This window comes from Somniosus microcephalus, chromosome 8, assembly GCF_052327205.1.
Source record: "Somniosus microcephalus isolate GS21.2 chromosome 8, FLI_Smic_1.0, whole genome shotgun sequence".
Classification (NCBI taxonomy): domain Eukaryota; kingdom Metazoa; phylum Chordata; class Chondrichthyes; order Squaliformes; family Somniosidae; genus Somniosus; species Somniosus microcephalus.
Genome location: NC_140994.1, coordinates 118,159,382 through 118,176,173, shown reverse-complemented (window position 1 = coordinate 118,176,173; position 16,792 = coordinate 118,159,382). Strand labels below are relative to the sequence as shown.

Below are 16,792 nucleotides of genomic sequence, written 5' to 3'. Positions count from 1 at the left end.
CAGAGGCTAGGTATTCTGCGGCGAGTGTCTCACTTCCTGACTCCCCAAAGCTTTTCTACCATCTACAAGGCACAAGTAAGGAGTGTAATGGAATACTCTCCACTTGCCTGGATGAGTGCAGCTCCAACAACATTCGAGAAGCTCAGTACCATCCAGGACAAAGCAGCCCGCTTGATTGGCACCCCATCTACCACCTTAAACATTCACTCCCTCCACCACCGGCGTACCGTGGCTGCAATGTGTACCATCTACAAGATGCACTGCAGCAACTCGCCAAGACTTGTTCGGCAGCACCTCCCAAACCCGCGACCTCTTCCACCTAGAAAGACAAGGGCAGCAGGCGCATGGGAACACCACCACCTCCAAGTCACTCACCATCCTGACTTAGAAGTATATCGCCGATCCTTCATCGTCGCTGTGTCAAAATCCTGGAACTCCTTGCCTAACAGCACTGTGGGAGTACCTTCACCACACGGACTGCAGCGGTTCAAGAAGGCGGCTCACCACTACCTTCTCGAGGGCAATTAGGGATGGGCAATAATTGCTGGCCTTGCCAGCGACGCCCACATCCCATAAAAAAAAATACCCTATTACCTTTGTTACTCTCTTTGTCCCTTCCTGACTCCCTCTGCTTTTTTTTACCCAAATCACTACTCTGCTGTACAGCCTTGACATTTATCTTACTGCTTTTGAATTTATCCTTCCCTGAATCATCCCACCCCAATTCATTAGTTCAAAGCCCTATCTGCCGCCCGAGTTATCGATTCACCAGGAATCTGGTCCCAGCCAGGTTTAAGTGGAGCCCGTCCCAACGAAACAGCTCCCTCTTTCCCCAGTATTGGTGCCAGTGCCTCATGTATCAAAACCCCTACCTCCCACACCACTCTTTCAGCCATACATTTAACCTTCTAATCTGTTTGTCCCTGTATCAATTTGCGTGTGGCTCAGTTAACAATCCAGAGAATATTACCTGTGAGGTTATGCGTTTTAATTTCGACTCTAGCTCCTCAAACTCTCCCAGCAGAACCTCATACCTAATTCTACCTATGTCGTTGGTTCCTACGTGGACCACGACAATTGGATCCTCCCCCTCCCACTCCAAGTTCTTCTCCAGCTTATTATCATCGAGAAATTCACATCAGATAGTTCTGTGGAGGATTCCATGAAAACCAACAATGAGATGTGTATTAGGTCGCTAAACGTGGATATGAAACTATTAAAATACATTTAGTACATTCACGTTGAATGAGTTGGCGAAGACTATTTTTAATGCAGCCATGTGCGTTGGCCTTTCACAGACTAACTGCACCACATTAAGAAAATTTCAGAAAAGCTTCCCAGAGACACAGCTGGCCGATGGTCATTTTTGATGTAGTTCAACCAAACATTTCAGATCATATAAAATAGGTAGAAATTCCTATATTTGTTACACCTATATTTAATCTTTTTTCTCCTCTTAAACAGCATTGGGAATTTGCTCCAAACAGTGTACACTATCTTCTGAGTCTGTGGCAGCGGATGGTTGCTTCGGTCCCCTTCGTTAAGTCTACTGAACCTCATCTGATGGAGACGTATGCACCAGAAGTCACAAAAGCTTACATTACTTCAAGGCTGGAGTCAGTACATATAATCATAAGGTACACCCATCACAGATTGGATTTGACCTCAGACATTTCATTTCTATTGCTTGACAAATTGCACATACTGTATTATGTTTACAAACCTCAATTGCATTCCCTGAAGGGTCAGACAGTTCACGGTCTCTGTCGGTACAGTGACAGGTTCATCAGACTGACTTGAAGTGTGCAAATGTAATACTGCTAATGATTTTTCTTTTTATTGTAGTAATGTTAGCTTTTAGCCTTTGTTAAGTTGGGAAGTATGATTCTTAAATGATAATATCTTAAAATAGTTAGAAGTATCCAGTAATTCTAAGGTTATAATCACCTGCTTAATTAGAAAAGTTAATAGGAGACATGGGTAGGAAACTAACTACAACAGCGCAGACACAGGGCAGGCAGTAAAGCTCCCTTTGTGCCAAATAAAGAGAAAGATTTCATTCATTAGAAGGGAGGGTTTGAAGCCTTACTTAGCACCTGCCTGAGAAAGACCACAGCCTGGAGCTGGATAGTTAGGGAGTGTGACTCTTGTAGTCAAGTAAAGGGAGTTAGAAACAGATGTTTTGAAGGTTGTTATTTTCACCCATGTCAATCATTGTAAGAAGTAAGAGCAGGAATAGGCTATACGGCCCCTCGAGCCTTCTCCGTCATTCAATAAGATCATGGCTGATCAGCGACCTCAACTCCACTTTCCCGCCCAATCTCCATATCTCTTGATTCCCCTAGAGTCCAAAAATCCATCAGCCTTGAATATACTCAAAGACTCAGCATGCACAGCTCTCTGGGGCAAAGAATTCCAAAGATTCACAACCCTCTGAGTGAAGAAATTCCTCCTCATCTCAGTCTTAAATGGCCGACCCCTTATCCTGAGACTGTGCCCCCTAGTTCGAGACACTCCAGCCAGGGGAAACAACCTCTCAGCATCTACCCTGTCAATCCCCTTCAGAATCTTAAAACACATCTCTGTAGTTGCAAGAACAGAATATAATCAAATCAGTGTTGAACAATACATAATCAAAAACACCTTTTGATGTAACTTTGTAATGTATAAGCATGTGATTTGCCACATAGAAGGGGTAAGGAAACGGAATATAAAGTGGGTTTTGGGACAGATACCTTGGAGTTTTATTAAGGTCTGATCAACCTGTATACCGAGCACAAAACTGTAATGTGTTTGAGTTCTCTGGCTAAAACTCGCAAGGTTTTGTCATGAGTACTGCTGTTAAGTGTATGTTTAATGATTGTATGCTTAATAAATGTGTGACTTCTGACGTTCAATATTGCGAATACTATTGATGTGAGGAGTAAATCATAAGTAAGAACACACACTTTACCCTCCTCTAACAGTAGGGTCACTACAATTGGCCTTAGCACTTCTGGGTTAGGGAGGAAAGAATCACCCAAGATTTCAATTCATGACGGCTGTTTTTGTTGGAGGTTCACCTGTGTGGATGGCAGGTAAGGACAGGATTGGGCACAGCTGTGACGCCCCCACAATCAAATAGTAGGCACTCGCTGTCTCGGTACATGAGATGAATGGCCAATTGACCGAGGTACTGGAGGTATTTGTGGAACTGTACCCCAACCTTCAGCAAAGGAGAGGAGAAATTGACTTTAAAAAATCCTGTTTTCAATTGAATCAGCCTATTTTGAGAAATTGATCACTAATTTTATCGATTAGTGAATGGATGAAAGGGAATGAATATTTGCCATCTAATAACCTGTGCAATGCCACTTTTAATTCATTAAACTTACTTTAAGAATGCAGACTCTTATGGCTGGATATTTATACAAAGGTTTATTTTCCTCTTTCCATCCTGCAGGGATGGCTTGGAGGATCCCTTGGATGACACGGGTCTGGTCTCCCAGCAGTTGGAGCAACTGTGTACCGTGAGTCGCTGCGAATATGAGAAAACATGTGCACTGCTCTTGCAGCTGTTTGATCAGTCTGCTCAGATGTACCAGGAGCTCCTGCGCTCCCCCAGTGGCAGGAATATAGAAATCGCAGTCCAGGAAGGTGAGTAACCTTTGGTTTGCTCTGAAAACCCTAATTCCTGTAAAATGAAATGGACTCCTCCTGCAGCTTCATTTGATTCCTTAAATTTTGCACAAAGCCTTGTCAGACAGCTGTTACTGTAGTTAAACTGGTTTAATATGAACTACCCTGGATGCATATTGAAAAGTGCCTGCAGTGTAGCACAAGTCCTGCCAAACTGCAACGAGCACCCACTACAGGCCCACTTCTACACTCTGAGTTCTCAGGAAAACTATACTTACTCTCTTAAAATGGTACTTATTACGACACCTTTTTCCTCTCTCTCGTTCACACTCCTCTCCCAGCTACACACTTTCCCCTGTGGATGGAAGCACTTATTTGCCAGTCTCCGTCTCTGATACTCCTGAACTGCCTGCTTAGGGGTTTGTGGGAGGGCAGCTTGTGAAATTTTCCCACTGGCATTTTCAACCATCTCTCCTCCATGTTGAAAGGTTCCTTACCTGTTCCACACCTCCCCCAGTGGTACAGACCAAGGTGGGGTATCGATGTGGAGAAATTTAGCAAGAATGTGTTTCCAGGTGGCGCACACAGCTGAGAAATGTCATATGACCAGGATGAGTGTGTGGTAAACCATTGTTTGTATTCCACTGTGTACATGCCTGGACATGCCTCGGCTGACTCCTCCCACAAGTCCTAGTATAAAGGTGACTGCTCCCCAGCCCTTTGTATTTCTGGACCGGTCGAGCACTCGAGGCAGACCTTCATTCTTTTGTTAATAAAAGCCTTTAGTTACTCTCTTAACTCTCAGTCTTTTATGAGTAATTGATAGCGCATCAATTTTATTAACAAAATTTTTATAATGGAGAAGATCCTCACACCAGCATGCCTGGACTTAGATCATCGGGAGGCGGACTCATCCACCAAGTTTACTCACTGGCTTAAGTGTTTCGAAAAATTCCTGACCGCCTCCGCAGCAATCAAATCGGACGAGGACAAACTGGATGTCCTGACCTCCAAAGTGAACCACCGAGTGTACTCGGTCATCCAAGACGCGACCTCGTACGCGGATGCTATCAAGCTCCTCAAGGACCAGTACACGCGCCCAGTGAACGAAGTGTACGCCAGGCACCTTCTGGGGAGTCGTAAACAACAACCTGGGGAATCGACCGTGGAATACCTTCAGGCACTGTCTGTGCTTGGCCGGGCCTGTGGTTGTAAGGATGTAAAGGCCGCCGTGTACACAGAGGAACTTATCCGGGACGCTTTTGTAGCGGGCCACAGATCCAATTACACCCGACAGCGACTGTTGGAGCAGAGTGACCTCGACCTCAACAAGGCCTCTGAACTCGCACTATCATTGGATGCAGCCTACCGGGGCATGGATGCCTACTCCTCTGCACCGTGGACGCCGCGGGGAATGACAGCCTGGGACACGGTAGGACCGCCTCATAGCGCCGTGCCACCCCAGCCACACCCCAGCAACGGCCCAACTACCGCAGCAGTGTCCCAAGGCCAGACAGCAGTGCCCCAAGGCCAGAAATGCTACTTCTGTGGCCAGGCAAAACACCCCAGAGCGCGCTGCCCGGCGAAAAACGCGATCTGCTCGGGCTGCGGGAAGAAGGGACACTACGCTAACGTCTGCAGGGCCAAAACCACCCCGAACCCCAGCAGCGCCGCGTGTGGGCCATGCGGGCCGCCACCTTGGGCCTCCCCGGCCATGTGCGAACCACTGGTACAGCAGCCATTTTGGACGCCTCCAGCCACATGGGGATCATGGACGCCGCCATCTTGGACGACAGCCGGAACGCAGCAGGCCCCCAACACCGCCTCATCTGATACCCGCAGCGACACACCGACCCCTACGCTGGCATCCGTTACACTGGACCAAGCGAGACCGCACCAGCTGGCCAGTTCCACAATGGACATTAAGGTAAATGGTCACGATACAATCTGCCTTTTTGACTCTGGGAGCACGGAGAGCTTCATCCACCCCGACACGGTGCGGCGTTGCTCTCTCCCAGTCCTGCCTGCGCACCAGCGGATTTCTATGGCCTCCGAGTCCCAGTCGGCGGACATCGGCGGCTACTGCGTGGTGACACTCGTAGTAGACGGGACTGTGTCCGATCATTTTAAACTTCTGGTCCTGCCCGACCTCTGCGCTGCCGTCCTGCTGGGGTTAGATTTTCAGTGCCACCTTAAAAGTGTTACGATGGCATACGGTGGACCCCTACCCCCACTCACAGTCCGCAGCCAGCAGCTTCCAAATTGCCCGCCGCGCACCAGGTGCAACCTCTCCACACTCAGAGTCACCCCCCCCCCCCACTGTTTGCTAACCTCACCCCCGACTGTAAGCCCATCGCCACAAAGAGCAGGCGATACAGTGCCGGGGACAGGGTTTTCATTAAAACCGAAGTGGAGCGGCTCCTGAAGGAAGGGATTATTGAGGGCAGCACCAGCCCCTGGCGAGCCCAGGTTGTGGTCGTTAAGACCGGCGAGAAGCAGCGCCTGGTCATCGACTACAGCCAGACAATAAATCGCTACACCCTGCTGGACGCCTACCCACTCCCCCGCATAGCTGATATGGTCAACCAGATCGCGCAGTACCGCGTCTTCTCAACCATTGACCTGAAATCAGCGTACCACCAGCTCCCTATCCGCCCCGAGGACCGCCAGTATACCGCCTTTGAGGCAAACGGCCGCCTCTATCACTTCCTTAGGGTTCCCTTTGGCGTCACCAACGGGGTCTCCGTCTTCCAAAGGGAGATGGACCGGATGGTAGATCAAAATGCGTTGCAGGCCACTTTCCCATATCTGGACAATGTGACCATCTGCGGCCGTGACTTGCAGGACCATGACGCAAACCTCGAAAAATTCCTCCGCACCGCCCAACTCCTGAACCTGACATATAACAAGGAGAAGTGCATATTCCGCACAAACCGCCTCGCCATCCTTGGCTGTGTTGTGGAACACGGAGTCATCGGCCCCGACCCCGACCGGATGCGTCCCCTTATGGAACTCCCACTGCCCCACTGCCTCAAGGCCCTGAAGAGGTGCCTAGGGTTTTGCTCCTATTACGCCCAGTGGGTCCCCTACTATGCGGACAAGGCCCGTCCGCTGATCAAGTCCACCTCTTTTCCCTTGACGGCAGAGGCCCGCTTAGCCTTCCACCGTATCAAGGAGGACATTGCCAAAGCCACCATGCACGCAGTGGACGAATCCATCCCCTTCCAGGTGGAAAGCGACGCGTCCGACTTTGCCCTGGCCGCTACCCTCAATCAGGCGGGGAGACCCGTGGCCTTCTTTTCACGAACCCTCCAAGGCCCGGAGACCAGACACTCCGCTGTTGAGAAGGAGGCCCAGGCGATTGTGGAGGCTGTGCGTCATTGGAGGCACTACCTGGCCAGAAAACGATTTACCCTGCTCACTGACCAGTGTTCAGTTGCTTTCATGTTTAACAACAAGCAGAGGGGCAAAATCAAAAATGACAAGATCTTGAGGTGGAGAATCGAACTTTCCACCTACAATTACGAGATCTTGTATCGGCCCGGGAAGCTCAATGAACCCCCGGATGCGCTATCGCGTGGCACCTGCGCCAGTGCGCAGATCGATAGACTGCGGGCCCTCCACAATGACCTCTGCCACCCGGGGGTCACCAGGTTCTTCCACTTCATCAAGGCCCGCAACCTGCCTTACTCTATTGAGGAGGTCAGGACCATGACCAGGAACTGCCAAGTCTGCGCTGAGTGCAAACCGCACTTTTATAGACCAGACAGGGCCCACCTGATAAAAGCCACTCGCCCCTTCGAGCGCCTGAGCGTTGATTTTAAAGGGCCTCTCCCCTCCTCCGACCGCAATGTGTACTTCCTCAATATTATTGATGAGTACTCCCGTTTCCCGTTCGCCATCCCCTGCCCGGACATGACCAGTGCCACGGTCATTAAATGTCTGAACGACCTCTTCACCCTGTTCGGTTTCCCCAGCTATATCCATAGCGATCGGGGCTCATCGTTTATGAGCGACGAACTCCGTCAGTACCTGCTAACTAGGGGTATTGCCACAAGCAGGACCACCAGTTACAACCCCCGGGGGAACGGACAGGTGGAAAGAGAAAATGCGACAGTTTGGAAGGCCGCCCTGCTAGCCTTAAAGTCTAGGGGCCTTCCAACCTCCCGCTGGCAGGATGTGCTCCCCGATGCGCTCCACTCTATTCGGTCACTGCTCTGCACTGCCACTAACGCCACCCCTCATGAGAAAATGTTTGTCTTCCCAAGGAAGTCCACATCGGGGACATCGCTACCGCCATGGCTGACGTCCCCAGGGCCGGTCCTACTGAGAAGACACGTGAGGACCCATAAAATGGACCCCCTGGTCGAGAGGGTCGACCTCCTCCACGCCAACCCCCAGTATGCTTACATTGCATACCCGGACGGGCGGGAGGACACAGTCTCCATAAGAGACCTTGCACCCTCGGGGGCCGCAGTAACCCACTACTCACTACCACCCCCCCCCACGATCCGATATCCAGCCCCAGCAGACGGCAGGCCTGGGCCCCGCGACCCGCTCGACATCTACGAGGACGACACGCCTGTGCCACAGCCTACGCAGGACTCGACGCCGGAAGCTCCACTACCCCTGCCGTCGCCACGCCGATCACAGCGGCAGACAAGACCTCCGGAGAGACTCCAATACACTAACTTTTAATACACTTCACCCCGCCGGACTCAATTTTAAACAAGGGGTGAATGTGGTAAACCGCTGTTTGTATTCCACTGTGTACATGCCTGGACATGCCTCGGCTGACTCCTCCCACAAGTCCTAGTATAAAGGTGACTGCTCCCCAGCCCTTTGTATTTCTGGACCGGTCGACCACTCGAGGCAGACCTTCATTCTTTTGTTAATAAAAGCCTTTAGTTACTCTCTTAACTCTCAGTCTTTTATGAGTAATTGATAGCGCATCAGAGTGATAGATTGGCAACCCGTTTAAAGATATGCAGCAGTGTTTTTTTTAGTAGTGATGCACATCAAAATGAGTGACATTTTTAAACCAAAATGGGTATGTCTCACTTGAAGGGGGAATTTTAAACCCCCCAGCCGTCAGAAACCAGATGGGCAGTTAAAAAGCCCCGTGCAACTTACCCCCTCCTATCCCGCTGCCTTCCCGCAGTCCTGATATTAATCTGCTGTCTGCAGTGGGCAAGTAGGACACCCGCCGGGGTCCTGTTTGAAATGCGTGATCAAACTCCTATGATGTCATCAGGGCCTGGCTGCAATCTTAACCCCAGGCCTGTGCAGGGAATCCCTTGTGGCTTTCCTGCCAGGCCAAACCTGTCGTGAAGAGGAGCCGGGGCCAGAAGATGCCCAGAAAGGTGAGTTATTATTTATTTTTTGTTTCCTTGTGTGCCAAGTGGAGCAAGACTGCTGTTCTGAGCTTTCCTCCCCTCCGACCTCCCCCCCCCCCCCCCCCCCCCCAAACACAACTTTGTGCCGGGATCAGGCGGAAGACAGACGGCAGACATGCACATGTGGCCTGGGGAGTTAAAAAGTCCCAGGCCTCATGCTGCAGAGGGCTGGACAGCTTCCCATCCGCCTTGGCCCCTGGCCACATCAGTCCCAGTCTTCATTAACATCGTCCCTGAAGTAACTGGGACTTGATGGATCTGGTGACACGCCGGGTGTGATGACATGGCCTTAATGCAGTGCCGCGAGGACCATTGCACTTCAGGCGCTGTGTGTGCTTGGACAAAAAAGAGCTGACCTCGTACTATAATGCGAAGTGGGCTCATTTGTCGTGGCACCACACTGATGCTTAGCACATGATACGCTGGGGACCGAGAGGGTGATTTGGGAGCCACAGTGTCAGGTACCAGCAGCAATGTAAGGGCTGTTGGCCAACTGTGCAATTCTTCCCGCGATGGGTTGGTGAGGAAACAAGGCCTCCTTTAATTGACTGGCCATTGTGGACTGCAGACTGAAGAGAAGTGGCAGACCAGGGTTGGCCCTATTGGAAGTAGAGGGTTAACCAGTAGGCTTTTTGGTCTGGGCCTTCCCTGAAATGCCCATTTCAAAAACACTTTGTGCATCTGGAGCACTGCTCAGGCATTCCTGCTCCATCACAAGGCAGATCCCTAATTCTCGTCAAACCAAGGGTCATAACAAGCCTTGCACATGGGACATGCATTGGCTCTGAGTGCCACTGATACTTCAAAGACACATTGTGGCACACCAGGTGAACAGGGCATTGAGTAACATCTTTCTCGGTGCCGAATATCAGGGGTATCGCCCCCCCCTCCAGTGTGACACATCATCTGGTGACATACCCTGTTGGATCCCCTTTTATTTTAAAAGACCTACGACTCTAAAAGCTGCAAGTCTTACAATGGATTTAAGGTTATTTAATGATGGCAACAAAAGGCAAATTCCACTGAGAAACATTCAGAGTGAAGTTACACGAGGAAAAGTAGATTGCGGCCATTTTAAAATGTTAAACTTGAAAAGTGAGGTTATGTGTGCTTTTATTGTGTTAGAAAGCTTCTTGTAGGTTTTTGCATGGCACAATGAATGGAGGGCAATTGGGGTGCACGAGTTATGGTGGTCTCCTGCTATAACTCATTTTATCGCAGAGACTTAACATTTCTCCGTTTACTCATTTTGATTTTGCCAATGGTTTTTGCTCCTCATCTTACCTGAGGGTGCTGAGCCACGTATGGTTCCAGCTGCCTTCTTGTATCTTGCCTTAGCGGCCATTCTTCATGTGTGAGGCGAGACGGTGAGTTTTGGGAGGCTATTCAGCTGTGCGGGGATCACAGTTGAGCCCACTTCTATTCTTTCCCGTCAGGCACGCACACTCTCTCTCTCTCTCACTCTTATTGGATAGCAAGCAAGAGCTGGAACCATGGCAGATTTTTTCCCCCTGCTCCCAACCCCAGGAACTCTGAGGCTGATTGCAGTGCCCCTTTTGCCACTCTGGCTAAGATCAGCTAACTTAATCCAGACCAGTGATTGAAGCTGAGACCTTGTGCTTTGAAGAAATAAAATGTAACCAAAAGATGAGCTCGCCCCTATATAGGACCGAACAAAACAAGGGGGGAGAAATATGTTTATACTACATTCTCTGGATGGTCAGGGCGCAGATCCCTGACTCTACCGATTGGATGAATCACAGATTGCTTCGTTTGTCTTACTGAATGCTGACTCAGTTTGTTACCCTGACCTGGGTGGTATCAGGTGCGGCTATCACTCTGTGCCCTGGCTTGCACCCAGGGCGGGAACGCATGCCACTCTCCAGCTGCTTGCTGATCTCAGCCGAGCAGGAACACAAGCCTCTGCTTGGTGCAAAGTGTTGAGCCTCCTTGGGGACCTGCCACTGGGTGACCATAAATCTTTCTCCCCACAGGAAAAACACTTCTTTTAAAACAAAATGCTTTTTAAGTTAGCAGAAGGAAATCCATTACTGAGTTAATTCTAGCTGGAATTGGCAAAATGTAGACTTAAGATCCTTTGATGGCTTTAGTACTTCACTACGAGAGCAGTTCCCCCTATAGTACTGTTCATCATTAAGCTGAATGAAGAAATAAATCAGATTCACCAGACTGAATTACAATAACCTGACAAATATCACATAAATTTTACTGCCTCAGTCAAGATGCACTCGGGTAAAGAAATACAGCTTCACAGACTGTGGAATTGCTCGTGTGTAGACCGGAGACTAAGACAATCAGCGAACATTGCTTAAAATTGAGAAATATAGGTGAGGCGCCAAGGCCCATAGTGCAGGAAAGCACCATAGTTAAAAATAGTAAGACAGAAGACCTGGTAAATCAATAATTAGGGTCATCAAACCTGGTGTTTAAAGGGCCATGAATTTCGGAGGAAGGGAAGGAGTTTTGAGGAAAGACAGTCAGACTGCATTTATAAAATGTTTTTATCAGGCTTTAGAGAAGCGACTCATGTACAATGATTTAATTTGAAGTGCAGTGTCTGCTATTATGTAGATAATCATGGGAATCATTTTGTGCATAAATCCAATAAAGGGTCAAGAGACTGTTAGCCTATTTTTGGTGGTGTTGGTTGAAGGAGAAATGTTGGCCAGAACACCAGGAATAGTACCATGGAATCTCTAACATCCATATGAAGGTGACAGTTCTGCTTAATGTCTCATCCAAAGGATAGCACTCCCTGACACTGAGCACTGAATCAACCTAGATTGTGTGCTCATGTTCTGGAGTGGGGCTTGAACCCACGACCTGAGAGGGGGAATGGTAGGTGAAATCCACTAATTAAGATATGTTTTTAGTAGAAAAGTATGGTTCATGTCCATTTCTTGGGACACCGATGTGCAAATCAAAATGCAACATAAAACTATCGCAATTTTTTTTTTCCAGGTTTGATATGTTTTTGATCAGATTTATTTTGCGGAATTTCCGAGCTTGCTACTTGAACATGTGGGATCATTTTATTGTGTCAATGTTGTCTTTTTGCTTACTGTACATTGATCAAGAAAAAACTTCATCTTGACAGTTGAGTGGAAAATGTAGTGTATGTCGTGGCATTGACCCGTACAGACCAAAAAAGTGACGAATTTGATCCCTGAGGTAGCTGAACTTGGTTTTGGGGCAAGCAATAATCCCAGGTTAAGCAGGAGTCCAGACAGCCATGCTTCCTACTCCTGATCACTGTCCAGCAACTACTGGAAGTGTGTATTGATGCAAGATGGGTAAACAGGACTGTCCTGAGGTGATGCCTCTCACACCTGTGGTTGGGTACCTTGTCGACACTCACTGACCAGGCTCAAGAATGACTGCTTGGGTCAGTACTGGAGGGTGCATCCTGTGGAATTTCACCTCAAGAAGCATCACTGCCTTTAGAAGAGAATGGGTAAAGGATAAAAAAAAAAAAAATTGGAAAGAAAAATATAAATCTGATATGCAATCCGGCATTGATCACCCATTTTCTATTTGCCCCAGTGTTACTCAGAGAGGTAATTTTGATGATGCTCCTTTAGCTGACCCATTAACTACCAAGCATACAGTTAGAAACTCCATGTAGGCTAAGATCCTCTGATGGTTTAGTGGGTGTGGACAATCTAAAGAGATCACAAGGTCTCAGGTTTGATTCCTAGTCTGTTCTGAGATAGCTGATTCAGCCAGTACAGTACTATATGGGTGAGGGACAGAAATCAGCCAGAGTTCCTGTTCCTGATCACTATCCAGTGACACATGCTGGAATTGCATGTGTGTGGACTAACAGGCAAGCACAGGAGTGCGCTCAGCTGTGATGCCCTCCACGGTTAAACATCCTGTGAACACTCGCTGTCTAAGCTTACACATGAAGAATGGGCACTTGGGTGAGACAACGGGGGCCTGTTGGTGCCAAAGGAATCTATACCCCAGCTCGACTTGGACCTGTTGAAAGGAAACAATGGGGAATTGATGCAAAGAAATGTAAGCTTTCGATATTCTATTCGACAGTGATCTTGTAATAGCACTTCATCTGGACATTATATTGTCCCTGGAGCAACCAGATTTCTAAAACCTTGTTCAGAGTTTATATAATTTTTTTAAAAGTGTGCACAAAGAGCTTTGTGGCCATCATTTCCTAATGGTTGCTAATCGCTGTTAGTGACTATCCACTGCCCATGCTGAGGCTCTGTTGAGATGGACATCTTTTCAAATCTAATTCCATACAGTAGCTAGCAACATTATTTGCAAAGGTACATCTTTTCCCTCTTGTGGAAGTGTTTTAGACAGGTGGCCACTTATTTCAATGCATTAAGTACAGCAGAGCACCCAGTTTGGCCATTCTTCTTCCTTAGTACAGACAGAAAGCACTGCATAGCAATATATATTTCTTTGTTTTCCCCTTAGAGTTGCAGCTCTTGTGTCACAGTTGACAACTGTTCAAATGATTTGTGCAGAGATCCATACCTCCAGCACAGATTTCTATTCCCCCATCTAATCAGCTCTTAATTAGTCAGAAACTCTAAGTAGGGTGGTGACGGCTCTGAGAAATCCACAGCAATCTTATGCTGATTCATGGTTTGTGTTTCAGGATGTCACTGCTAAATAAAACATGGAAGTTTCCAATGCCATGCTGCCTAACAGTGCCTTTCACCAGTAAATTGATTCAGATCATCCTTGAAGCAAAACTGTTAAGAGCTTGGGGTATTTTACTAGAATAGTAATTCAGCAAGATAAATCCAGCTTTCTTGGTGATTTTGTCAGTATCGGGGGACTCTAGTTCTCTAGTTGTATGACTTATGTGAACATTTCAACTCGTAGTGCTTTCATATATTGAACACTAAGGCTAGGAAGGTAATAAATGGAGGGGGGGAGTTAGAAAAGGTCTGTATATTTTACTAAACTGATATATTTTCTCTTTTTCCTGGGAAAAACTCATAGAACAGTGAAAAGAACAAGGCAACTGAGCTCATTCTTAAGAAATTAATATACACCAATCTTCTCTAAATACTGCTAAAGGAGAATTTTTCTTGATTTCTGCCTGCTTTGGATAGCTATGGATGACCAACACAATATTTCATAAAATATTGTCCTCCTCCTCTCTAGTTTTCGGTTGCCTTGCAGTAACTCACCCAAGTGATCATCTATCTATCTATCTATCTATCTATCTATCTTCTATCTATCTATCTATCTATCTATATATATAAAGCGGCTCTTCTGTCTGTCCCGATGTCTGTCTGTCTGTCTGTTCTCTATACGTTTGAAAGTTACAGAGCGTACCGACGCGCGCGTCGCCTCAAAAGAAAGCTTGCGATTCCGGACCGGTCATAGGCATATTTACGTTTCGGCCGGACAAAAATCCCGCCCGCGGTATCCCAAAAACGTTCAGCGTTCCGCTCATTAGCATCTCATTAGCGACCGTGTGACGTCGAGGTCCACCAATCGGACGGCGGGTTCCTTCCTACAGTTGAGTGTCGAGTGACTCGACGATTGACCAATCCTACGCTTCGGTGACCTGACCGGTCGACCAATCGGTGCGTGTGTGGGTGGGCCTTATCCTTCTGAACCGAGGTGAGTGGCCGCCATCTTGATTTTTCACAATTTTTCCCCCCACACTTTCTGTGTGTTAGAGAACTAAGGTAAATATTTTAATGATGTGTTAGGGAATTAAATAACAATATAATAGGGGGGGGGGAGAGCCTCGGGAAATCGCGGGGGGGGGAGAGCCTCGGGAAATCGCGGGGGGGGGGAGAGCCTCGGGAAATCGCGGGGGGGGGGAGAGCCTCGGGAAATCGCGGGGGGGGGAGAGCCTCGGGAAATCGCGGGGGGGGGGAGAGCCTCGGGAAATCGCGGGGGGGGGAGAGCCTCGGGAAATCGCGGGGGGGGGGAGAGCCTCGGGAAATCGCGGGGGGGGAGAGCCTCGGGAAATCGCGGGGGGGGGAGAGCCTCGGGAAATCGCGGGGGGGGGGAGAGCCTCGGGAAATCGCGGGGGGGAGAGCCTCGGGAAATCGCGGAGGGGGGCGTGCCTCGGGAAATCGCGGGGGGGGGGCGAGCCTCGGGAAATCGCGGGGGGCTCGCGCCGCCCGCACTGACCGTGCATGCGCCGCCCGCACTGACCGCGCATGCGCCGCCCGCCCGCCCACAGCGGCCGTCCATCAGCCACGCGATACGCGGGGGACCTCAGCTCCGGACCTCAGGCGCTAGGCAGGGGGAGGGGCCGGAGAGAGGGACAGAGGGGAGCGGGGGAGGGGAGGGGTGGGGGTAGGGGAGGGAGGGAGGGAGACGAGGGGAGGGGAGGGAGGGAGAGGAGGGGAGGGAGGGAGAGGAGGGGAGGGGAGGGAGAGGAGGGGAGGGAGGGATAGGACAGGGAGAGGACATGACAGGGAGAGGGGGGGACACACAGGGGCAGGGAGACCAAGCGCCCCAAAATTGCCCTCGCAACGCGGGGCTCCCCAGCTAGTCTATATATATAAAGCGGCTCTTCTGTCTGTCCCGATGTCTGTCTGTCCGTTCTCTATACGTTTGAAAGTTACAGAGCGTACCGACGCGCGTGTCGCCTCAAAAGAAAGCTTGCGATTCCGGACCGGTTATAGGTGTATTTACGTTTCGGCTGGACAAAAATCCCGCCCGCGGTATCCCAAAAACGTTCAGCGTTCCGCTCATTAGCGACCGTGTGACGTCGAGGTCGACCAATCGGACGGCGGGTTCCTTCCTACAGTTGAGTGTCGAGTGACTCGACGATTGACCAATCCTACGCTTCGGTGACCTGACCGGTCGACCAATCGGTGCGTGTGTGGGCGGGCCTTATCCTTCTGAACCGAGGTGAGTGGCCGCCATCTTGATTTTTCACAATTTTTTCCCCCACACTTTCTGTGTGTTAGGGAACTAAGGTAAATATTTTAATGATGTGTTAGGGAATTAAATAACAATTTAATAGGGGGGGGGGGAGAGCCTCGGGAAATCGCGGGGGGGGAGAGCCTCGGGAAATCGCGGGGGGGGGGGAGAGCCTCGGGAAATCGCGGGGGGGGGCGGGAAGAGCCTCGGGAAATCGCGGGGGGGGGGGGCGAGCCTCGGGAAATCGTGGGGGGGGGGGCGAGCCTCGGGAAATCGCGGGGCGCTCGCGCCGCCCGCACTGACCGCGCATGCGCCGCCCGCACTGACCGCGCATGTGCCGCCCACAGCGGCCGTCCATCAGCCGCGCGATACGCGGGGGACCTCAGCTCCGGACCTCAGGCGCTAGGCAGGGGAGGGGCCGGAGAGAGGGACAGAGGGGAGTGAGGGAGGGAGAGGAGAGGAGAGGAGGGGAGGGGAGGAGGGGAGGGGAGGGGAGCGAGGGGAGGGGAGGAGGGGAGGGGAGGGAGGGATAGGACAGGGAGAGGACATGACAGGGAGAGGGGGGACACACAGGGGCAGGGAGACCAAGCGCCCCAAAATTGCCCACTGACCTCGCATGCGCCGCCCGCCCGCCCACAGCGGCCGTCCATCAGCCGCGCCATACGCGGGGGACCTCAGCTCCGGACCTCAGGCGCTAGGCAGGGGGAGGGGCCGGAGAGAGGGACAGAGGGGAGTGGGGGAGCGGGGGTGGGGGTGGGCGAGGGAGGGGGAGGGAGGGAGACAGGGGAGGGGACGGAGAGGAGGGGAGGGGAGGGAGGGATAGGACAGGGAGAGGACATGACAGGGAGAGGGGGGACACACGGGCAGGGAGACCAAGCGCCCCAAAA

At 50.3% G+C, this 16,792-nt stretch overlaps 1 protein-coding gene across 1 annotated transcript in view; it reads left to right on the top strand.

The window, feature by feature from the left end:
- The window catches only part of LOC147113758 (ran-binding protein 17-like), an 815,149-nt gene that overhangs the window by 83,328 nt on the left and 715,029 nt on the right, over window positions 1-16,792 (top strand). The window contains exons 7-8 of the mRNA XM_085995069.1: window positions 1,465-1,637; window positions 3,443-3,636. Coding sequence (XP_085851195.1) covers window positions 1,465-1,637; window positions 3,443-3,636 — 367 coding nt within the window. The remainder of the gene's footprint in view (window positions 1-1,464; window positions 1,638-3,442; window positions 3,637-16,792) is intronic.